The 25,192-nt window shown below is 46.3% G+C and overlaps 1 protein-coding gene across 1 annotated transcript in view; it reads left to right on the top strand.

Annotated features, from left to right (window-relative positions):
• Cracr2a (calcium release activated channel regulator 2A) overlaps positions 1-20,331 on the top strand; it is a 130,145-nt gene extending 109,814 nt beyond the window's left edge. Inside the window, exons 15-19 of the mRNA XM_027951216.2 lie at positions 762-843; positions 916-1,030; positions 11,389-11,490; positions 14,375-14,451; positions 15,917-20,331. Coding sequence (XP_027807017.1) covers positions 762-843; positions 916-1,030; positions 11,389-11,490; positions 14,375-14,451; positions 15,917-16,004 — 464 coding nt within the window. The 3' untranslated portion in view covers positions 16,005-20,331. The remainder of the gene's footprint in view (positions 1-761; positions 844-915; positions 1,031-11,388; positions 11,491-14,374; positions 14,452-15,916) is intronic.
• Positions 20,332-25,192: the final 4,861 nt, after the last annotated feature.

The following is a 25,192-nucleotide window of genomic DNA, read 5'->3' as shown; positions in this document are numbered from 1 at the left end:
GTCAGATACAAAATGCATGTCACTCTCTGAGGTAGAGGACCCCAGGGGGCATCACACCCCTGGAGAGAAGATTGCCAATGGCCAATGATGGATTAGCATTCTAAACTATCTCAAGGGCAAATGTAACCCTTCACTCCTCCTGCCCTGCTTCCTCCCTTCCTTCTTCCTCCTCTTCTCCACACATCTTTGAACCCACTGATGGAAATCTTAAAGTATGATCCAAACTCTGAGGGTGTTTGAATTTTATTAGGGAAACTTGGAAAGGATTTTATCTGAAAGAAGAAAGAGAAAGGAGAAGGGAGGATGGAAGAAAGAAAGGAGGAAAGAAGGGGAGGAGAGGAGGGAGGGAGAGAGGGAATAAGTTTGGGGACCTTCTTTCCTCCTCTGTCATTTTCCCAATGAAGAAGTAAATTCATGAATACTAACAATTGCCTGTGCATTGACGTGTTGATTTTATAATTATGGTCTTGATCCCCTAAAGACCTTGAAGATTACATTACAATGAGGAGCTTGTAGTTGGAAGAGGTTAAGTGACTGGACCAAGGTTCCACAGCAGAAAGAGCAGACAGGACCAGAACTCAGTCCCCTCACCACCCAGTCAGTCCTGTGCTCTAGGCATTTTCCCACACTGCTTCCCAGAAACTGCAGGGGCAGGTCATCAGCCTGGACCTGACATGATATCACCCTGGCTTCATTTCCTGAGGTGGAAGTGAGGATGCCTCTGACCCAGGGCAACCCTGACTGGCCTGTTCCACCCACAGGCATTGATTATCGAGTGAAGACAGTGAATGTGGATGACTCCCAGGTGGCCCTGCAGCTGTGGGACACAGCAGGGCAAGAGAGGTGAGGAGCTGCCTCTGGAGGCTTGGGCTGCTGGGAAGGCTGTGCACCCTGACCCCTGGCCTCCTGTGGCAGGTATCGCTGCATCACCCAGCAGTTCTTCCGGAAGGTGGACGGCGTCATCATCATGTACGATCTCACGGTCAAGCAGTCATTCCTGTCGGTCCGGCAGTGGCTGAGCAGCGTGGAGGTAAGGATGGCCACCTCCTAGGGACCCTCCTACTTGCTATTACTTCTTCTTTCTTCCCTGCCCAATCCCTCCTGGCCCTCTGTGCTTTCACATCCCGATTCAGAATTCACCTGCCCAGGAACAAACCGTGTCAGGCAATTACTCACCTGGTCATCCAGGTTCCCAGGGCCACACTAGTGAGTCAGAAGCCAACAAGGCAGACACAGTTCCCACTCTCAGGGAGAGAGGGGACACACATGAGAAATACTGATTATACCAGTGCTCCAGTTTGAATGTTCCCACCAAAACTCATGGTGAAATTTACCCCTATTGTGAGTCCAGACAACTGTGTACCGAGTACAGGGACTTACTTAATCCACCTGTGGTATTAGAAGTGGGACTGTTGGGTTACAAGAGGCCCTAAGGTTGCTGCCCTAATCCATTGGGACTGTGGCTTTATAAGAAGTAGAGAAGAAACCTGAGCAAGGGTACCTGTCTCACCATGTGTCTCTTGTGGGGCCTTGGGACCTATCAGTGATAAGGACCTCCCAGACATAGGAACTGTGTTCCTTGCATTCTGGATTACCTGATGTTGAGTTTCCCAGCCTTCAGAGCCATAAGCTAGATAAGCTTTATTTTTTACAAATGCCTCAGTCTGTGGTGTTCAGTTATCGCAACACAGACACAGAGTGAGACAGCCAGTAATCACGTCCTTACAATTGCTGAGCGCTAGAGTAAGGGGGATTTTTCTGGTGGAGGGGCACAGAAGAAGGTTCCTCTGAGGAATCAGTGTTTAAGTTGAGTCACAGATGAGTTCTTCCCTTATTCTTTTTTTAATAAAATTTATTTTTTTTATTTGTTCTTTTTAGTTACACATGACAGTATAATGTGTTTTGACATATCATCCATACATGGAGTATAACTTCCATTCTTGTGCTTGTATATGATGTGGATTCACTGGTGGTGTGTTCATATATGAATGTAGGAAAGTTGTGTCTGATTCATTCTAGAGTCTTTCTTCCCTCTTTCACCATCTCTCTCCCACCCCCTAAGTCTTTATGGCTCTACGGGGTCCAGCTACACCCTGTCCAAGAGCCACTCCATTCAGTGTTCAGGGGCCTCTGTCACCACCCTTCCCACAGAGGAGCATGATCAATGGCACAAGGGTTCCAAGCTTCCCCCACAGCCAGAGACCTGCTAGGGCTCTGAAGCCGCTGTGTTCCTTGCATTCTGGATTACCTGCAAGATCTACCTTCTTGATTCATAGTGGCTATATATTGCCTTGTAAGTGCAAAGCACTTCCTGTTCAATGGCAGGTTCTTCCTATAATTCTTTCATGCATGTTCTCAAGGCCAAGGGTGGTGTGGATACACCATTTATCACTTTCACAAATTACTCAGGTAGCATGTACTAATCATTCCAGGAACAGGATCCATCATTTGTTCATGCATTTGTCAAAACACCACCAGGTTCTTCTCTACGGACCAAGAATTAAAGCAGTAAATAAAAGAGGCAGAGCTCCTGCCCTCATGAGGGTGTGTTCAGCCTCCTGCTCCAAGCTCATGAGGCCTGAGTAGCCCTGTCACATACTTGTCACTGTGGTAAATCCCATGCTCCCCATCTGAATCCCCTGCCAGACCCTGTGCCTCCTGAGAACTGGAGCTGCATGATTGTAACCGGATGCTTGGTGTAGGGCCCCAAGTAATTGGGGGAAGAATGAATGGATATATGCTCTTTTGTCGTAAAGACACGACACTGGACTTACTGATTTCTTCATCCCTTTTTGCACTGAGATCTATTATTTCTCCCATTTATATCTGTTTTTTGTGTGATTTTGAAGGGCTGAGCCACTCTCTTCTGCTATTAATCTGCACCCTTCCCATTACCAAGAAAAAAAAGGAACAGAATGGAAGCCAGATTCAAGGGTTTCTCAGAAATTTTCTTAATACAAACCAGTTCTCAAACAATGACTGTGCATAAAACATAAATGAGGAGCCAGGCATGGTGGCACACACCTATAATCCTAGCAGTTCAGGAGGCTGAAGCAGGAGGATTGAGAGTTCAAAGCCAGCCTCAGCAACTTAGTGAGGGCCTAGGCAACTCAGCAAGACCTGTCTCTAAATAAAATATTTTAAAAAGGGCTGGGGATGTGGCTCAGTTGTAAAGCGCCCCTGGGTTCAATCCCTGGTACTCCCCCCCACCCCACAAAAAAATATAAACACAAATGAGAAAATGTAAGTTCTGAAATATAGTGGATCATCTATACTCCAAGCTAATAATGGCCTATAGAAAATGGATTCCTTTTCCTTCTCCTCTTTCTCTTCATTGTTGTGGGCGGCACCAGGAGAACCATCAGGGGCTACCTAACCCAGCAGTCTTCAGACTTGTGTTCTCAGAGCCCTGGAGTCTGAGACTGATATTCCCTGGAACGTCAATGGTCACAGTTCTGGTCCCCTCATCTCCCTTTCTTTTCTTTTCTTTTCTTTTTTTTTTTTAAAGAGAGAGTGAGAGAGAGAGAGAGAGAGAGAGAGAGAGAGAGAGAGATAATTTTTTAATATTTATTTTTTAGTTTTCGGTGGACACAACATCTTTGTTTGTATGTGGTGCTGAGGATCGAACCTGGGCCGCACGCATGCCAGGCGAGCGCGCTACTGCTTGAGCCACATCCCCAGCCCCCCTCATCTCCCTTTCTCAGTCAGCTCTGCTCAGTTTCTTTCAGCTTTGTATACTTACTGGAAGTCTAGGTATAGTTTTATTAGACAAAAGTGTTTCCCCTTGAAAATCACCAATTTAGTTCAATCTGGTATACCTGTCTCATTCTAGAATGAAGAAATGGAGGCTATAACTTCTTCAAAGCCACCTGTTCTTTTTCCAGAGGCATTTAATTCTGTCCTAATATCTATGATCTATACTAGAATGGACAGAGACAGTCCAGGATTAATAAGAGTGGATGGACACACATTTATGGAACTGTGATCTCTGCCATCATTAAGGGTATAGTTTCCAGGGATCTTGAGAACTGGGATCTAGTGAGAGAAGGAACAGCAGGTTGAATTCAGTGGTGGAGGTAGAGGTGAAGAAATCTCAGAAGGCCATCTTTGCAGCTTGGGGCTCAATCATTGTCCAGACAACTGTGTACTGAGCACAGGGTGTTTAGTGATTCCTTGGTGGGAAGGGGCTGACAGCGCCATCAGCACATGCCTGGTAAGATGTCCCACAGAAGCCTTGGAGCAACCCTGGGCTTCAATGCCAGGATGAGGTGATAAATCCATACTTGGATAACTCAGGATTATCTAACTGTGCTTAATTTGTAGTCAGAGTTTTTCAATTTAAAAAATTTTTAGCAGGAAGTATAATTAAACTCTAAACCATGATTCGAACTCCAGATAAACATCAGGATCACCTTTAGACTTTTAAACAATGCTGATCCTAAGAACTTCTTTTCCAAACACATGATCAAGGGCCTGAAAATTTATATATGTATGTTTATATACATACATACAGTTCCCCTGGTGGTTTTGATTCTCAGTCATCCCAGCCCAAACAAGTGCTTCTCAAACTCACCTATACCTGGGGCTCTTGCTAAATTGCAGGCTATGTTAGTAAAACTAGACTGGGGGCTGAGATCTTATATTTCTAAAAAATTTCCACGGAAGGACAATGCTGCAAGTCCATGGACGACTCTTTGAGTAACAATGCTCTGAATCCTTTTCAAAGACATTTGTGACCCCTCAACAAGAATTTGCTGAACATAAACTGTGTGCCCAGCATTCACTTGGCATTCCAGAGATTTCCATATGATAGACCAGGAAATGCATTCAGTTCAGTGGCACAGGGTTTCAGCAGCAAGCACAGAAGGCTGTGTCAAGTGGCAGAGTGTGTGTTGAAGGTGTGGAACAGAGGCATCATAATGCAATTATTCTCCTGATTCTTGAAAAGCTAAGTCATTCTGCCTTGGCAACCAGCAATCAGAGATGTCAGGTGATAGATTAAAACTTGACACCTAATTTGATCTAAGGAGAACTGAAAATAATAAGTACTTTATATTTGTGGAGCACCTTATTTTTCCAAAGAGCTCCAAGCACTTTACTAACTCCCTCGCCTGGGGAAGGAGGATGGAGGGGGAGCGTTAATAACAGTCTTCATGGTTCTCAAGCCTTATTATTAACTGAATGGTGGCCAGCTGTTCGCAGTGCCCCTTCCTCCCTCAACCTGAAAAGCAGTACAAGAAAAGAGGCCTTAAATTTCCATACATGCCATAGATGGGCAGCAAGAGTTTGTGTGGGGGAGGCAATGGGAAAGGAAGTTCTTACCATCCCAGCTCAGCCACTTCCTGGCCATGAAACTCTGGTCAGTCATTCAGAGGAGAGTAGATCAATGATCTGAAATGTTCCTACTGACCCCAAATTCTACAGTAGATGGCACTGGACTCTTTTAAGGAGGCTAGGATAGAGTGGGAGTATGTATGAATGAGAGGACCCTTAATCCTTTCTGCTAAAGGGAATCAAAATCCTCATGCAAGAAAATACCTACAGTGTTAGTCTATTTTTCATTACTATGACAAAATATCTGAGGAAAGCTACTCATAAAGAAGTTTACTTAGCTCACAGTTCAAAAGGATCAAGGGAATGTCACCTGCACTGACTTAGCTCTGGTGAGGACCCTCTTGGCCACATCACATCATGGCAGATCACATCATGGCAGGAGCAAGTGTGGGAGGAATAAATTATATCACCAAACAGGAAGCCAAAAAGAAGAGGAGGGGTCAGGCGTACTGTCTTTATGACAACCTTCTCAGGAGAACTAAGCAAGATCCCACAAGAACTACCTTCATCTTTTCCAAGGACACAGCCTCAGTGACCTTATGCCCTCCCACTGGTCTCCACCTCTCAAAGGTCCCACCTCCCAACTTCATACTGAGAACCAAGACACCTTCCTTTCTGGATGAGATGGGAGGCTTCTGCTCTCAGGACTGTTCTACCACACCCCTCCCAGTATTCACTCCACCTGGGCAGCTTCCCCTTGCCTTCAGACCCTCTGAGAAGAGGCTAAGCTGGACCCAGCAACGCTCTGCCAATTCTCCAGTGCACCTTGTAGGAAGTCAAAGCAGACAGTCACTCGTGCCAGCTCTGTATCCCCAACCCACCCCCAGCTCTTCTCATCTCCATTGGTAAAGCTAGTCTAACCATTCCAATTTGGAGAAGACACTTCTTAGGCCCTAGGTACTCCATATTAAGACCCTGGGACAAACTAGACCTCTGAAGGTCTTGAGACCTATTTCAGGTACAGAAAGTCAACTTGGGCATAGGTCGGTATGAGCTGATATTTCCTCTCAAATCCATATTTTTGATCTCCAATGTCTATAGTCCTAGGATGTTAAACTTCTTGTTTAGATCCCCCCCCCCATTTTTTTTTTTTTTTGGTCATTCTGATGGCACTATTTTAACAGTGGTCCACTTTATGCTTTGAATTAGCCCTTGCTGCTCTGATATTGTGACTTGTTTTTAAAATGCACATATTTCTTTCTCTTCTTCTCTCCCTGCTCCTCCCTAATTTCTCCCCCTCCCTAATCTCAGGGGAAACAGTATTACCTTTCTATTTTTGATATATTTTTATTTGTTCTAATTATTTATATGACAGTAGAATGCATTTTGACACATCATATATAAATGGAGTATAACTTCTCATTCTTCTGGTTGTACATGATGTAGAGTTACACAGGTCATGTAATCATATATGTGTGGGGGGTAATAGAGACAGGATTATCTTTCTTCCCCATCCTAGACAGAATTATCTGTCCTTGAGCACACACCCACCACAGGAACAAGTAATTCAGACTTCGTGGGTGGCACCAGAAGGTCTTAGAAATGACTGTCTCCCAAATTAATGAGTGAATTACAACTCCAACAAAGAACACATGGAATGTAGCCTTTGAACCACTTCTTTAAAAGCCTCCTGTTCCTGCTGATGGGCAGAATCACAGCCTCTGGGACAGGAGTCCCTGTGTTTCTCCTTTGCTTTCAAAGCAATAAACCTTCTTTTCCTTTTTCTCAAAACTGTATCCTCATTATTGGATTGGCATCCAGACAAGGACCAACCTTTTGGTAACACTATAGTGTTAGGACTGTAAGTCAAGGAAGTAGAATATGACCGAAATTGGTAAACCAGATAGACCTTTATCTCTGAGTTGGAAGAAAACTTGGGGATTAACACAAACAAAAAACTTGGAGATCAATACATTTTTTAAAATATAGGTGAGAAAAAAATCAAAATCTAAAGAAAGGAAACGACTTGTCCAAGGCACCTACAGCTTGTCAGTAGCATAGCCAGAACTAGAATCTAGGCCCTGCCACTGCACTGTGCTTCTCTCTGGTCACATGGTCCATGGATGAAATCTGCTGCTGAGAAATAAGTGTTCATTTCTTTTTCAGTCCTTCTTGAGTTCTTCGGCTCCAGGGACTCTGGCCCACTTCCTTCTCCTTTCCTGGGCTGCGAGCTAAATCTCATTCTCTTGATCTTTGTCCTTGGTGACAATGTATAGCATGGAGCAAAAATAGCAGTTTGATTTTTTTCCCCATGTTCCAAGTTGAGCTTGAAGTGCTGGCAGTTTAAAACGAACTACACAAATAAATCTTGTTTTGACTCATAGTCCAGGAGGGTGGATAAATATGGAAACCCCCAAGATATAATTTTGCAGTCATTTTTTTTCTTAGCATAACAGCATACTTTAATGTGCTGAGAAATTTTTTTGTTCTGGCTCCAGAGAAATAACAGCACCATCCTAGCTAAGTGCTTTTTCATGCCTCCCAGCAAACAGATATTAACACACATACACACACACACACACACACACACACACACCCTACAACCACCAAATCCAGCAGCTGCACATCCTGAGCTGAATGCCAATCCTCTGCTCTACGTTGACAGCTCTTATTATTTAAAGTCAGAGATGGGTAATCTTTTGAATTTCAACATATCTGTCTTCCCCAAAACTCAAATTCAGAGAAAGGCAGCTAAAATGATCGAAGGTGTAGAGAGGCTTCTCTGTCAGAAAGTCCTAGAACAGAAGTCACCTCTAGAACTCTATTTTATAGATAGAGATTAGCTCAGAGGAGAGGAAGCATCAGACAAGTCACAAATGGCAGAACCCCAGTCTCCTGAGCGGAGGTTGTGTGTCTCTGGCTGAGGAGCTAAGCTTTCTCATTCTGGCCTGTCATGCCCCTGAGATCTTTACTAGCATCCATAATGGTATCAACAACAGAGCTCATGTGGACCTGAAACTTGTTCACCAAAGCCCTAGAGGCTTGAAGGAGGTACACTTTGGACCTTGAAAGGGAAGTGTAGGGCTGGAGGCATAGTTCAATGGTGGAGTGCTTGCATAGTATGCATAAAGCTCTGGGTTCTACCCTCAATGACAGTGGGGGGAAAAGGGGTGTTGGGTCACCTAATGGATAATTATGAACCTCGTTATACCAAGTGGTGGACAGGTTGAAAACCTAGTTAGAAAAAAGAAAGGTATTAAAGTATAGACATAGTTCAAGACCTTTGGACTTAAAGTTGAAGAGGGTCATGAGACACCCAGTCCTTCCCTATGCTTCTGGGTCAGAGACTAACCTCAGGCCAACATGATGAGGACAGATTGCCTGTGATAACACACTCTCTGGCCTTATGTGTGTTCTCATTTATTTTTGCCATTTCTTTAGAGATGGACCGACTTCTCCTCTATCAGTGGCAGGCCATAGCCACCAGAGGGAAGGAAGTGACTTGTCCAGAGTGCTTGCATAAGAGGAACAATGCAGAGAACAGAAACCACAGCTTCAGCTGGGTGCTGTGCTTCTTTTTCTGTTCCTTCTAAACTCTTATTTTTATATCTAAGAATTGCTTTTTTAAAAAAGAAGAAGGAGGCTGCCCCCTTTTTTCCCACAAGAGACAGCACTGCTGTTCATGATGCATAGGGCCCAGAATTTGGGCTTATGACTTGTGCCCTACATTGTCCCTTTTGGTCATTCAGTCTCCCCTTTGCAAGTGAGGAAACTGCAGCCATCGCGCATGCCAAGTAATAACAAAAATGCAGGTTAGAATTCTACCCTGTGATTTTCAGTCTGATGCTCATCTTTTTAGAGAGTTTGCATGTCAAGAAACCCCACAAGCCTTAGTCATTCCTCACACATAAATCTACAAATATATCTTTCTCATGTGCTCTAAACAGCAAGCCTTTTGGCCCAGTTCCCTGTTTCCTCCTCTTTTCTTCCTTTTCAGTGAAAAACTCTTCACATAAGTATGCAGTCTCACGTACAGTTGGAGAAAGGGGAGTAATCCCATTAACTAAAACTCTGGCTAATAGGGAGCCATCAAGTCTATATGCCATGAGTGTGTTACTCATTTTCAGATAATTGGAAGATGATACAATCTACTTGACACATCAACAACAGTGCACACAATCAAATTAATTAATTTATTTAGATACTGGGGATTGAATCCAGGGATGCTTGATCATTAAGCTGCATCCTCAATACTTTTTTAAAATTTTCCATTCTGAAACAGAGTCACACTAAGTTGCTTAGGCCTTGCTAAGTTGCCGAGGCTGGCCTCCCTCTTGCGATCCTCCCGCCTCAGACTCCCAGATCCCTGGGATTACAGACATGAGCCACCATGCCCAGTTTAATTTATTTTTGATGAATCAGAAGACACTGTAAGATCTTGAAGTGCCTTTGAGTCATCATTATGCACATTAATTACCATCCTACCAATGGATGCCATTTTTAGAGAGTTCTATTTAGTAAGACACTAAGAGGCAGAGAGTTCATTGGAAGTAAGAATCTAGACAGAAAGGTGAGAGAATTGTGGAGCCATGTACTGAACAGTCCCCACAACTCAGTGACTTCATTGTCGAATGTTCTTCTGTTTTCTGTGAGCCTAATGTTCTCATTTAGTAAATGAGAATTTTTTTTTTCTTCTACTACTTAACTGCAATAAAAACAAATGTACAGATTAAGGAAACATTGAGGCTTTAATTTGAAAGGTAATTGCATTTAAACTTAAAATAAGTATGCCTTTCAGATGGACTTTAGACATCTATTAGAAATGCAGCAGTAAAGTAGCTAAAGTATTAGCAAAACTGTAACTGCTTATAAGCTTCTGTTATCCTGTGGCCCCCTGTGTTTAGTAAAACATTTAGCTATGATGAATAACTATTCGTTACTAAATTATGATTAAAAGCCTCTAATTAAATATTTCACAAAGTAAAAATAACAACCTTCTTAAATGTGAACATTACCATATTTCCTCACTGAATAGCTGTAAGTCCTGGGGCCTTTGTTCTCATGCAGTATCCCCTCTCAAGGAAGGGCAGAGACCCCGGCAAGCAGGCCCCTGGCTGATGTGCCACAGTCAGTGCAGGAGTAAATAGAATCAACACCTTGAATGAACCCAAGAAATGCCACTGAGGGGCGGCTTGGTGGTGCGGTGCCAGCCCTGAGTTCCATCGCCAGCATCAGCTGCTGTAGCCACATGGTTCTTTCTGGTGCAGAACTTTCTTTAGAATCACAGCACCCAGTGACATAGATCTGTAGTGCCCACCTCCAGTTAGGCACACGGCAGTCATTTTTGGAGCTCTGTGGGCCCCATACAGTGAGTCAGATTTGGATCCAACCCTCAGGGAGTTTAGGTATCAACAAGGTCTCTGGATATAACCACTTTTATTTTTCGGTACCAGGGATGGAACCCAGGGGCACTTAATCACTAAGCCACATTCCCAGCCCTTTTTTATATTTTATTTAGAGACAGGGTCTCACCGAGTTGCTTAGTGCCTCACTAAGTTGTTGAGGCTGGATTTGAACTTGCAATCTTCCTGCTTCAGCCTCCTGAGGCACTGGGTCTACAGGCGTGCATCAACACATCCGGCTGGACATACCACTTCTAATCAAAGCGGCCTGAAAAACAGACCCAAACCATGTTGATTAATTGCCTTGATCCATTTTGGCTCCTTAGACCAAGTTTGGTCACTTAGGAATGCCCTCGAGATGAGCCCTGGAAAGAACCTGCCAGCCATTCTTGTCAACACTCCCCTTGTCCTGCTGCCTCCCCTCAGCACACCTGGGAGCCCACAGGCTCTGTTCAGATCCAGGGAGAGTGGTGAAAGGAGAGCAGGCGTCACAAAGAGACCAATAGGCAGGTCCAGGCTTCTTGCAGAAGCATGGTGAACTGAGGCTATCAGACAAGATGGCCCTTCTCTCAGGTCTTGGTCACAGTTTTGGCAGCTCTCAAACCAGGGCACTCTCAAACCACATTGTATCTTTCCAATCAGCACTGTAAGCCTGCCCACCTGGGCTCTCCTATGGATGCTTCTCTCAGCTGAGGGATTCTCTGTTCTGTAGGAAGCTGTGGGAGACCATGTTCCCATTCTTCTGCTGGGCAATAAACTTGACAACGAGAAGGAGCGAGAAGTCCCCCGAGGCCTCGGAGAGCAGCTTGCCAAGGTAAGAACCAGAATTACCATCTCTCAGACTCCAAGAACCCAAGAGCCTTGATGGGAACTTCTGGAAGTCCCTTGAGAAGGAAGCAAGATGAATGTCTCAGCATCATGGGAATAGCCTGACTTCTATGCATTGAGCATTTTCCATAGAAAGACACATATCATCAGAAGGAGTTGGCTGAGGACAACTGGGAATGGGCAAATATCCTAAATCCCAATCCTTGGAATGTAGAATCATAAATTATATAATCGATAGTGAGGTCACTTATTTCAATCCCCCACTGAGGCTTGAACCCCATCATCTGTGTCACTCCTTGATTACTCTCAAAGATGAAAAATTCTATCTATCTTCAGGGCAGTTTGCTTTTCTTTGGACTGCTCTGCTCATGAGTCCTCCTTTCTGTCAAGATGGAGCCTCAGAATTAATTCAGGGCAGGCATTGGAAAGTCCACAATCAGCATCCGCCCCCTGGCCCAAGAATGGGACCAGCAGGGCCTAATGGAAACCAGGCCATGAGGCAGTGCTTGCTTGTTGCTGGGCGTCTTTTTGGCCTCCGTTTGGTTTTCATGGAGCTGTGTATCTGGGAGGATACACATGCATACTGGCCAACCCTGAGATTTTACAGTTCTTTGTGCACTTGGCCTAAACAGGAAGTCATGAGCTCAGAGCCTGGGAAAGGAGCACAGGGAGTAAGACCCAAGAAGAAAGGATAGAGACCAGGCTGGCAGGTGACTAGGTGAAGGGTCTACATGTGGTTACATGTCTACAATTCTGAAATCCAAAGCACTCTGAAGATACAAAGTTTCCTTAACGTTTCATCTGGCAGGAAAATCTGACTAGAACTGACATGGGGCTTTACCTCACTTTGAATGAATGAATATTCAAATGTCTCACTGAAGAAATGCTAATTTATTTGATTATAGAGTGCAGTCCCAGATCCCCTGAGGACATTTTATAATATATAGTATATACATGCATTACCTTTCAAAATTCAAAAAATTCTGATTCCCAAAATATAGCTAGATCTAAAGATTTTGGTTAAGAAACTGCAGACCTATATAATTATTATTCCATTTTCTTTTCTTCTTTTCTCTTTTTGATCTGTTAAAAAAAAAAAAGCAGTGAGACAGGAGTTGAGTGATTCATTCAAATTATCACACAACTCATCAGTGGTGGAATTGGCACTTGGAGCTGGAAGGCAAATCATGCTTTCCAATAATAGGTCCTATGCCTTCTTCTCCCATCCCCACCCCTACTTTTAAAGTCTCTACTCTTTGATAGACTGACCCAGAGTCAGGATCTGATAGAAGTGTGGACAGGGAGAGATGAGTCTGTGGACACACCATCCCAATCACACCGATCTCCCTGGTGTTGGAAGCTAAGCGGTCTAATTAGTGCTTGGATGGGAGACAGGGAGAGATGAAGCTGGGTATAGCAGGCAGAGGATGGATCTGAGCCTGGGGAGGGGAATGGGAAAGCTGACTGCAAGCCAACTACAACCACAGGAGCCTCCTCGCTCAACCTGTCTGGATCCCCACAAGTATGAGCTTCCAGAGAAAGAGCATCTAAAAGCGAGAGCCCAATGGCATCAGCATTATAATGAAGCAAATGAGAACTGGAGTCTGGTGAGCCTTGGCCAAGGGCCCCCCATGCATGCAGCACAGACTGATGAGGCGATGGACAATTGTCCTGTGCCCAGTGATGACAGCCTGGGCAGCCAGAATATTAATTTCCTGGTGTAGAGGAGAATTCAGACTTGGAGTGCCTCATGATGTCTGCCTAAGGTCCACGGAACACCAGCATCCTGGGCAAAGCATGCTACTGGTAAAAAAAAGCCATTTACTAAATGTGTGACCTGGGCAAGCCACCTTCCATGGCCTCTCAGCCTTGGTTTCCCTTCCTGGGAAGTGAGAAGCATGGTGCCTGCCCTGGCCTTTGTGCTGTTATGCTAGAATTCGGGACCCCCAAAGACCACCAGAGACCCAAGATCGATGTAAGCAGCAAAGAGGTGTTTATTGCGAGCTAGCTCGGTCCTCCGCGTGCACACACACAGCAACTGGTGACGCTGAGAGGCCCCGAGCCCAGAGTTTGCAGCAGTTTTATACATTCTTTGGGGAGGGCAGGGACTTCACATACATCATAGCAAATAATCACACACCGTGAGAAAATCAAATAACAACTCTAAAACATGATTAGCACATTCACTGGAGGGAACAAGTTGGGTAGGGGTGATTGGTCAGTACAAAAGGGGTATTCATTTGAACTGATTGGCTTAAGCCAAGAGGGGTGTACGTGCTGAACTACATGGTTTCCCAACACCATAAACTACTGGGAGGGTCATCTGGCATCCCAGGTATTTCCCTGTCTCATGCTGATTGGTGGCTGCTAGGGGACTGCTATGGATCCCCAACTAGCCTGACTAAGTCAGGGACACCTGGCGCAGCAGATCTCTCCTGTTATTTGTAGATAAACAACTTAGCAGGATGGGAATGTGCTTAGGAGTGCTCTGTGGGTCTTTCCAAGGACAAAGGCCATGTCCCTTCCTTGGACAGGTTTTGCTCTGAGATAGAGGCTGGTTTTTCAGTGCCTCTGCCTGGGCCCCAGGGCTGGTGTGAACATGAAATGAGCACATCCAGTCTTGAGAGTGATTCAAGAAAGTCTAAAGTCCTAAGCAGCACACAGCTTTGTTGTTTTACAATTGTAATGGCTCACCCCAGAGAAACTTGCATCAGGCAGGGAGCCTTGGAGCCAGAAACCAACCACATTGGGGTGCAAAGGGGTGTGAAGAGTTCAAGGGTCTGCAGGAGGAGTTGAGGGTGATAGACAGAAGCAGACATCTCTCACAGTTAACTCTTACTCCCCCAATTCTCTCTGTTTTGTGATTCTAGGAAAATAATCTGATCTTCTATGAATGCAGCGCCCATTCTGGTCACAATACCAAGGAGTCCCTGCTCCATCTAGCCAGGTAGGAAGACAGTCAGCAGGTGGAGGAATCTTCTGACCAACCTGTGCCAGGCCTGATGGGGGCCTGTGTTCACCTCCACCCAAACCATACCCCTGGGCCCTCCCTCTGTGTGGGCTCCAGTGCTCTGAGTTCAGGCTGTGGGGACCACCGCCTTTGTGTGGGATTTCAGCCATAAGGTGCAGCCTTCTGAAACACAGTAATGAAGAGAAAGGAAGCATCCCTGCCTGTCACCCCCATTGCAGTCTTCTTCTGAGTCTTAAAGGCTGCTTTTTTGCAGAGATTCTTTTTTAAATGCAGATGCTCTTGGGAAAGATCATATTAGTGGTCCCTCAGTACTGGCTAATATCAAAGCAGGGATTAGTTGGTAGCCAGCTGGGAACAAGCCTGGGTTATAATAGGAGTTCCTGGGGTGGAGGGGGAGGAACCAGAAAGAGGCAGGGCTGTGATGGAGACTCAGTCAGAGGTACCCACAGTCATGGTGCTAAAAGGACCAGTCACATAGAAAGATTTGTTCCTTAAGACCCTGCCTACGCCAAATATTTAGAAAACAAAACCACACTGGGAGCCATTGTCAATACGTAGGCATCCATTCATTCATCTCTCCATCTGGGCATTCATTCCATTCCATCCATCCACCTATCCACCCAATAAATACTTAATAGTGCTCCTGTCACACTCAGCCCTCATGCTGGGGCATTTGAAATATTTGAATTTGAGTAATTAAGAACCCAGAGCAACTCTTCCAAGCATTGGAGGTATTATGGATATGGTACGTACTCTGGGGAAAGTTCTAGAATTTCCTCTGCCTCTGACTCCCTGGGTAAGGCTCTCCAAGCTTTGTTGGTAATGTAGGAACATCAATCACCCTCTCACAGGTTGTTGTGAGAATCAAAGGAGACGTAGAAGATGAAAGTATTTTGAGAGCATAAAACAGGGATAAGACGCTTACCATTATTTTTAATCCCTCACCTCCTACATTTCATCTGGAGCTGTGGCCACATGGTGCAGCCCTTCTGTAGAGTTAACAACCAATAAATCTATTTTCTGAGCCTGAACAGTGTGCCAATCACGGTGATAGGCTGTGGAGACACAGAGGTAAAGGCCAAAGCTCTGCCTTGAAGCAGCTCATACTACGGTGAGGGATATGGCCAAAAGCATTATGACTCTGGGTGATGGGGTTCCAAGAGAAAAGGCTCAGAGTCAAATCAAGTGAGAGTCAAGAGGGACTTTTAGAGAAGGTGTTTTGAAGAATATGTATTGATTAAACCCTTTGGCTTTACAATTAGAGTCACACTCCTGTCCTACCCACAGGAGACTTAAACACGTTGTCTGATTCTCTGGTGAAGTGGGGTGCTCTCTAAATTACTCCAAAGATCTGTATCCTATAAGGGTGCCTAGTCCATGCAGCCAGCCCCCAAACTTAACAGCTTTTCTGCCACTGACACTGTTTCTTGCCTTCTCCCAGGTTCCTCAAGGAACATGAAGACACAGTAAGGATGGACACCATTCAGGTTGGTCGCCCTGCCAAGAAGAAATCCTGCTGTGGCGGATAGCAGGGACTATTTTCAAGGACTAGTCCCACAGAGCCTAAGATTTCAGGGCTACCCCAATCCTGCAAATGGGCTGCTGTGTGGCACCACCTGGCCAGGCCCGTGCAGAGCTATGTCTTTGTCCTAACTTGCCTCCCCCAAAGGAAGGAGGCACATGTGGTCAGGAATGATACTCTTAGAGCATTGTGGAGTCTATGCTCTGCTTTCTCTGCTAGACCCCAAATGCCTATAAATTTTTATTGTGTTTTGTTTTCCTCCAGCCTGGTTTCCTGGGGGAAAGAAACACAAGGGCTTTTCCAGAAAAGCCACAATATGCCTTCTCCACCTCCCATCTCCTCCCCTTGTCCTTAGGAGCCTCTGTACTACAGTTGCCATGGCAACCATGCAGGGCAGACTTGCAGCTTCCTGTGGGCCAAAATGGACCACTTGGGCAAGGCCAGGGTGTCTTGTCTTGCTTTGGACCCTATTCTCCAGAGGTCAAAGTAATGTTCTTGATGTGTACTTCATGAACTTCAAGGGCCCTGAGTTGCTGACAGAAGCAAACCAGGAACCTATATTCTAAGCTGCCCCTCCAGCTCCAGCCCAGGGGCTCTGCTCTTTCCCTAATCCCAAACTTTGGAGCCTCTCAGTGGTCACAGTGCCCACTGGCTCTACCCTCTCGAGCTCTCTGGAGCAGTGCCTCACAAAGAATCCACAGCCTTTCCTGCCACAGCTACCCTCGCCCCCAACCCTGACTCCAGGGTAAACTGTGGGTGACAAATTCTTGCCTGGAGTTAGGGAGTGGGCTTATTTCCTACTTAACTTTGAATAAGAGATGAAAAGAACCAAGGGGAAAACCATCTGCTGCAGAAAAAAGCGACCATTTCTGGAGGGTATGAATAAGGTCTATATAGCTATATAAAAGCCATTTTCTAAATGTTTCTCAAAATAGCTCTTCAAAAAACCATACATGATGATTAACAGGGTAGATTGGCAGGCCGGCAGTGAGGCCCAACACTAGGTCCATAGTTACCGGCTTCATTATATTTTATTTTCCTTTATTCCAAGGGACTGCATGGCTGTGATGTTGACATTTTGCTGGTGTTTGAGAAGCAAACCGAGTGTAACTGGTGGCTTTGCCACAGGGCACTTGGACTGCAGGAACAATCAGGGCCCCTGTGGGGTTCCTTCGGCTGGGTGGCAGTATATTCCCAGACGCTAGCCAGGTTCCAGCATCATTGGCTGGCTGTCGGGGTGCTGGCAAGGACATTTTTGCCCTGGGTGGCCGATTAGATAAAAAGGTCACAAAGATCATGGCCAGTTATAAGTTCAGGGCTGCAGACTCAGGTCCTAGAGGAAAGTGGGTGGAACATACTCAAGGGGAGCACACTGAGACAGAGGGCAGAAGGTGTCCACAGGCCTCCAAGAAGATGGTTAAAGACACCCCCACACAGCCAAATGGACAGGGGAGAAGCCACTAACTAGAGTTCCCAAGGATGTTGCTCCAGCCTCCTCCCCAGGCCCCAAACACTCAGAGCCCCTGTAGGTCTCCGGCAAGTGCCTCTTTGCAGTCTTCTCTCTCACTGCTCCAGCACTTGTAGGGGGAGCCCATAGAGGTGCCAAACAATATCCAAGCCTGAGCTCCTGAAAATGCTCCATAATCTTAGCAAGCTAGCTTCCTCCCTGGGCCCCCGCCTCTTCTAGAAAATGGAGGGAGGGGCTACTTGATGCTCCAGAGCTTCCTGCTCAGATGCTTACAGTGGCATATTCACTTTCCTTCATCAGTGGCCCCAGACCTCACTCTGAAGAACTCACAGGAAACTCCTTTCCTAAGGGAAGGGCGGTGGTGGCAGCCTCATAATTGGACTTTGGCAGGAAAGGGGGATGTGTGGGACACCCAGAGGTGGCCCTCAATACCTCTGTGTATGTGGGGTGGGCAGTAGAAGGTAGTGATGGTCATGGAGAGAGAAAACCAGGAGGAGGAGCAGGTTACCCCTGGGGTTCCCTAAGCCCACAGACGCCTTTATTCAAGTCACTTGTCCCTTTCCAGGTTACATTTTTCCCATACAGAGGAGGGTGTGACCACACTGGTGCCAGGCCTTCTGGCATGTGGGGTAACTCCCATGGTTCTTCACAGGTCCAGGCAGAGAAGCAGGGGCAGGGACACCTTTGCTGCTCCCTTCTCCAGCCTCACTGTAAAAGAGAAGAGAAGAGGGGACAGCAGGGGACTCGGTGTAATACTTGTCCCCTGCTCACAACCTCCCCTCCTCCCATTTCTTTTAAGCTATCATGTGGGTCAGAGATACCCACATGGTGTCACCCACTGACAGACGACTCAGAAGAACCTTCTGGCTCCAACCCATTTGGTAGTGACCTTGACCTGAACCCAGTTTTCTCATTCACGTGTAGATTGGAGGTTTCAATGTCTACCTCACAGGGATATTTCAAATGCTTAAGGGGGTAATGGAGGTGAAGTATTTAGCACAGTACCAAGTAGGTCTTAATAAGCCAGGTCAATTTGGGTTGTCAACATTGAGTCGCTACCTAGCCCGTTTGCCTTGCTTCAGTTTCAAATTTGGATCCAGCTGACAATTACCAAGCATCTACCCTGAACTGAGCCCTTTTATAAACACTACCTCAGTGAGTGTCTCTGCCCAGCCCATTCCCTAGGTTTTGAGCTCAGAGCTGGCTTTGTCTCATGGCCTTGCTGTCCCTTGCTCTTGTTTGTTCTCTGCCTAGCAGAGCCTGATGCATGATTTCAGCCCCAATCTATGGTTCCCTCCCTCTGGAGAGTTTTTTGTCTTCATTTCTTCAAATATTCTTTCTACCTCTTTCTCCTTCTCCTTTCCTTCTGGAACTTTTATTGTACATATCTGGCACTCTTGATGGTGTCCCTCAGGTTTCTGAGACTCTGTTCTTCCTTTTTCATTGTGTCCCTCAGAGTGGCTAATCACAGTTAACCTATTTTCAAGTTCATTTATTCTTCCTTCTACCTAATCAAATAGGAATTTTATGCACATTTTAGTGCATTTTTCATTTCCTTTATTGGATTTTTCAACTCCAGAGTTTCTATTTGGTACCATATCATAATCGTTCTGTCTTTATCGATCTTCTTTACTTAGTAGGACATTATTCTCATCCTTTCCTCTTATTCTTTGGACATGTCTTATTTTAGGTGTTTAAACATACTTCAGTTTATATTTAAAATCTCAAACCTTCCCTGGGCACAAATCAAGTTCTACTCACCATTCCCTGCTTCCTTTCTCACATTCTACAAAACACAACTGGGATCTGGTTCCATCGCTTAACTCCACTTCTGACCATCTACCCTAAGTCTCTCCTTTCTTCTGAATTGAAGAAGGGAAGAGGGCCTTGAGACCTGAGAGACCCTCCCTTCCACTTGAGCTTCTAGATGCCCTGCTGCCTGCTGGAGGCGAGCTGCTCAGGGAGGTGCTCAGTCCCTTGGGGAAGTCAGGGGAGGACAGACATCCTCAGGCAGGACTCCCTGTGCTGGCAAGAGCACCCTGCAAAGCTCTGCTCAGAAGGGATGGATGTGGGAAGACAGCACACCAGATCTGAAGCTTGAAATGAAAAGGCAGTTTACTTCAACATAAATAAAAATTACAGTCCACAAGCATAGAAGTCCCAAGACCTATGTGGTATGTTCCTGCAGGTTGGAATTAAAGCCTCAACTTGGCTTCAGGGGCTGGCCCGGGAAGTACTGCCACCTCTCCTCCTTTCACCCAAGAATCAGAAAGAGGCTAAACAAATTCAATCAAAAGCCACAGGTCTTTCTTTATGGGTTATTCCTCCCTCCTTATAGAGAGGGGTGATTGACAGGATGCAAGCACTTTCGGAACGTCCAACACCCATTCCTACCTCTGTTGGTGTTTCTATTAATAGAGTTACCAGCAATAGCAATAACGAAGAACATCATAACTCCACCTTTCACCCAATTCAGCGGAGCCAATTTAATCAAAGTGCCCTACTTAGGAGAACAGTGCTGGAAATGATGGGGGTTGGGAAGCCATATGGTGCTTGGCAGACAACTGAAATCAATGTGGAAACTGAGGAGCACAGGCGAGGCTGTGTCATTTATCACTCTGGGGCCAGGGCTGAGTCAGGTCCAAGCACTGACCCTTGTTCCAAATTGGGACCTCATCAAGGCTTTGGCTAGGATTCAAAAGTGGTACTTGGAGACCCTTGTCATAGCACCAGGAGACTTTTCTTCCTACAAATGAGGACTCCTAGGACCAATAATGCCTGTACTATCATAATGAATTATGGCTGGATCTATCTGACCTATAAAAATAAATACTGCTCATAAAAACACTGCACCACTAAGCAAAAATGTCTGAAGAATGCAGAGAGAATGGGATTGCATTCTTTTAAAACTTGGGAACAAGAATTGAAACATGTGGATGTGGAACTCAGCAGGATTTGAGAAAGGTAGGGGTGGAAGTGGGATTCACTGAGCAGGTGCAGCACGGCATCAAAGGCAGAGCATTGGGTGTGGTCCAACAACAGGTGCACGGTCTCCCGACCCCTTTGTAATGATGCTAGTTGTGCCACTTTGCAGGATGGTTATGCAGACATGCTGCCTACTAGGCTCTAAAGAGCAAAAGACTGGACTAGGAACTGGATCAGGTTATGTAGGGCAGGAACATTCATCTCTGAGCCTCACATTTGGTCCAGTGTCTAGCAAACTGTGTTTGCCTGATAGGAGTTGAAAACAGAGCATCATTTCTTTAGAACAAGGTCGTCACCCCACACCCCCAAAGGCTGGAGCTGCTTCACTGGAACCCCAGGGTCTCCAAAACTGGACAACTGAGTCTCTGTGGCTTGGGCAGATCAATTGAGTTTTGCCTCCCTGGTTCAAATGAGGTGCTGTCTCTGCTTTTTGCAAGAACATCCTGGGGAGCATTCCAGCTGCTGCGATTCAATTGCCTTCAATGTGATGCCCATCAAAGCACCCTCTCTCACCCCCCTGCAGCCTCCCCAGCTGCTGCCAGTGGCAATATATTATCTTCAGGCAGCCAATGTCTCAATTTAACTTGGATTCCATGCCTCTGTGCATACAAGATGCGTCCCTTCCCAGTTCTCTTTCTTCCTGGTGTGGAACCAGCTGTACGTACCCAATTGTGCCTCTCCCAAAAGCTTTCTCTAGCCTCTTCAGAATAAGGACCTGCATACAAATTATGCAACCATGGGCAAAACCTGGAACAGCTGGATGCTCTGAATCCACATCCACATCTGTAAAATAGTACTCTCTGCCTTACCTCCCCTCCCCCAAGGTAGTGGGAAAGCAAATGAGAAGTCTAGGGAAAGAGCTTAATCGACGGAAAGGCTTTAAACAACATCATCACCTGCTCCCCCACCCAACTCTGCACCCTATGCAAGAGACCAAAGCCCAACAAAGTGGGTTAGAAAGAATGTTCCCTGTAACTTGGAGAAGCTGCGGTCACGGGTCAAAGAACTTCCCATTTCTCTTTGAAAGGAGAATAAGTAAAACTTGCATTCCTTTCAACTAGACACTTTCATGTAAGTACACTTTGTTTCTTTCTACCATGCTTTTTTGGGGCACCAGGAATGGAACCCAGGGAGCTTAACCACTGAGCCATATCCCCAAGTCCCCAAACCCCTATGCCCTGCATTTTAAAAAATTTTGAGATGGGTTCTTGCTAAGTTGCTTATTAGGGCCTTGCTAAATTCCTGAGGCTGGCTTTGAATTTGCAGTCTTCCTGCCTCAGCCTCCCCCAAGTTATTGTGATTATAGGCGTGCACCATCCCACCCATCTCTACCATGCATTAAAGTTGCATAGGGGGCCAGGGTCGCAGAATACAAGGTCTTGCTGGCAAGGTTCTGACTTTCATTTTTGTATATAGCAGGGCCTGGTACAGAAGAGACACTAGGTGGGTGAATGGATGAGTTTGCTGCCCAGGGCAGACTTTTAGAGAGTGCCTTCCTAAAGCACCCACCTTTGTATATGTGGGTTATAAAGCACTTTCACATCAGGGTGGTGGATACTTCTGGAGATGACTGGTGGTGGTGACTACACATGCAATATTGTGAACGTACTTAATGCCGTTGAATTGCACATTTTGATATAGTTAAAATTGTAGATTTTATGTTATGTATAGTTTACTACAATAAAAATTAAAAACAAAACAAAAAAAATGTTCACAAGCTTGTATGTTCCATGAAGAAAAGGAGTGATTCTTTTCTATCCCCAGCAACTGAAACCCTAAGCTGCTCTGGTTGGTCTTGGGAAACATCAAGGGATGAGGGAGCTAGAAAGCAAGACGAGCGGCGGGTGGGGAGGCCTAGAAGCCCACCAGTATAGATTAACAGCCGCTGCAACACCTGAGGGCATCCCCGCGGGGACCTCCACCCAGCCCTCCTGGACTCTGCAGAGGGAGCCTCTGTGCTCCTGGTACTTCCGCCCCTCACAGACTTCTCTTTGCGACTTTGCCCCCATCATCTGTAGATGGACTCCCTGTTGGTGGGAACTCTGTCCTGCATGCCAACAGGAGCACCTAGCCTGGCCTAGAGTAGCTAGTTTTAGGTGACAACTCAAAAATGATGGAAGTCCTTGGTTGTTCTTGGAATTTTGTCGCATTGACTAGAGCAGGAAATACATTCATGAGCACTCCAAAATATTTTGGTCTTGCACACATTTTCTTTATAATCATTTATGGTAAAGAAGGATTAAAGTAGAAGTGGGAACCTGAGTGCTCCGTTCAAGGAGGAAGGCCTGACTTTGGCATTAAGCTTGTTCTGAGTGACTCATGGGGGCAGGACTAGAATCAGGGAAGGCCAGTTTATCCCAAAGGAGTTTATCTCAGCACTGTTGAGCATTGGGCCAGGCTGCCTGCTAGGAAGTGAGCTCCCTGACACTTGGTTCTTAGGAATGCTGGGAAGAAAGGAGACACAATGAATGAGAAGGTCCCAGCCTCCACCTTGCCATTCTAGAGATCCGAGTGAAGTGAAGGATGTAACCTCTTCTCCCATCGACTGTCTTCTTTCCCTCCCTCTCTCTGTGATCCCCAGTCATGGAGAGGATGGCACCTGGCCTGAAAGCCTAGCCCAGAGCGCTTCGTGCTCCACAGCTTCCCAGGCGTGGGCAGAGGTGCTGAGTCCTGCTGGAGCCCTGCCAGCTTCTCCATCGTGGCAAGTGAAATTACCAGCTTCACAGTGTGGGGCTATTTAAATCAGCTTTTCATGTCTGATGGATTTAAAAATATGCTAGGAGTCCACATCTTACATACAAGAAACACAAACAAGCAGATGAGGCTGTATTCTCCTTCTTCCACGTGCCCTCCCGGCCCTCTGTCCCCTTCCTCCAACTCTCCTCCCCTGCCCCCTCCCAAAGCAGTTTCCATTCATGAGGCCCCTCTCCCCCGACTCCCCACACTGCCCCTTCTCTCAGTGACTTCTCTCAGTGGCTCTGCTCTGTGGGAACCGAGGAGGTTGCCCACTGCAGCGTAAAGGAGGGGTTTTACCCCGGCCACTCCTCATCTGCCCTGTACAGTCTTTGGCACTGAATAGTGTGGGCACAGGAAGCATGGGACTGACCTGCCTTCACCCAGCTCCCTCAGGTCCCAGGTGAGAAAGGAGACTGTGACCCAGGTGGGAGGAGGGACTTGCCCAGAGCTTAAGATCAGTGGGCAACCAGTGTGGCTCCCGGCCCAAAGCTCTTGCCACCCACATCAACTCAACCCAGGCCTTCCAAAGTTTCCACTGAGTGCCCAGGAAGGGGGGTGAGTGTCCCCCAAGCCACACAGGTGGAGCATTTCAACCCCACACTCTCTGTATTGCACCAATGAGAGTTTCACAGTTCTTTGCACAGCAGAGTCCCCATTCTGTCCCTTCATCACAAAGGACAGTGTCCACTGGGAACCTTTCTGGGGCCTTGACCCACTTCCATTGACCTAACCCAATTTCTCTTGCTATAAATTAAGTCACATTTCCTCCAATCCCTGAGCGTCATCTTTGAAATTTGATGTGGCCCCACAGCACATCCTCCATCTGTGGCAGGTAGCTGTTCCCTGGCTAGTGCCACTGGCCCTGATGGAACTGTGTACACGGTGAACTGTGTACACAGTGACCCCAGCCCGCCCAGCCCATGCAAGGCTCCTGGCTGTAGTGCTCAACCTCGGGTGCATGTTCAAATCACCTGGGGAACTTTCTCTATTTTTTTTGCTAGTTTATTTTCATTTATCTTACTTTTAACTGTTTTATTTATTTTATTACTAAAAAAAAAACAAAGCCAATCCTTGCCACCTCCACCCCCCTCCACCTGAGATTCTGATTTAATTAAAAGTTGGAAGAGTTTCATTTTTAATTGTTTAACATTACTATCATTAGCAACAATGCTAGTGAAATGGAATAATAGTGAAAAACTCCTAAACGTGCAAATGATGCTGTGATTTTTGGATCTGCTCTTTGATGCCACCATGTCTTTGCCCAAGCCATTCCCTGTGTCTGGAGGCTTTCAGAGAATTTCAGCAACTTGCCTATGCCATGCAGTGGGTCCATAGTAAAGCACATGGCTTGACAATGTTCTGAGGGTCCCCAGCCCTGCCCAGGCCTCTGACAGCAGATCAACCCTGATTGGTCATCGACAGGAGGAGGAGGTGGGGCTCAGGGTCCTGGACACACATGCTCTGAGGAACCATGCTGGCTACCTGTTCCAATGTCAGCCCTGACACTGTTAGGAAAGCGGATTCTCAGAAAGGGGGCGCGGGCGTGGGAATCATAGACTGCAAGCCTCAAGCCCAATTCAACTCCATGTCTTCTCCACTACTTGGAGTTCTCCAGGCCATAGTCTCCTCCACGAATGTGAATAACCAAAGCCAGCTGTGGCATATGGACTGAAGGGAGTGAGTTTACAAGATACTTCTATGATGCTCTGGGGAATCTTTTCTGTCAGTGAAAATTGGGGGTGGGAGAAAGTGAGGCCCGCCCCCAAAGCACGACTAGCAAGCAGCAGAGCTGAGACTTGTCTGGCCCCAGGACCCACAGGTGCAGGGCCAAAGGCTCTGCATTTACACATGGCTCACTGCCCTCAGTGTCCCCCCGCTGGCCTTCCCCCCCTTGGCCTCCTCTGAGTCTGGACAACTTCCCAATGGTCTCCCCTCACAAAGTCCTTAGCAGCCACATCTCCAGAGCCGCCTCGATAGAAACTCCTTGGGGAGTGACACCTGAAAGA

Source organism: Marmota flaviventris, chromosome 3, assembly GCF_047511675.1.
Source record: "Marmota flaviventris isolate mMarFla1 chromosome 3, mMarFla1.hap1, whole genome shotgun sequence".
NCBI classification, from domain to species: Eukaryota; Metazoa; Chordata; class Mammalia; order Rodentia; family Sciuridae; genus Marmota; species Marmota flaviventris.
This window is presented reverse-complemented; position numbering and strand designations above follow the sequence as displayed.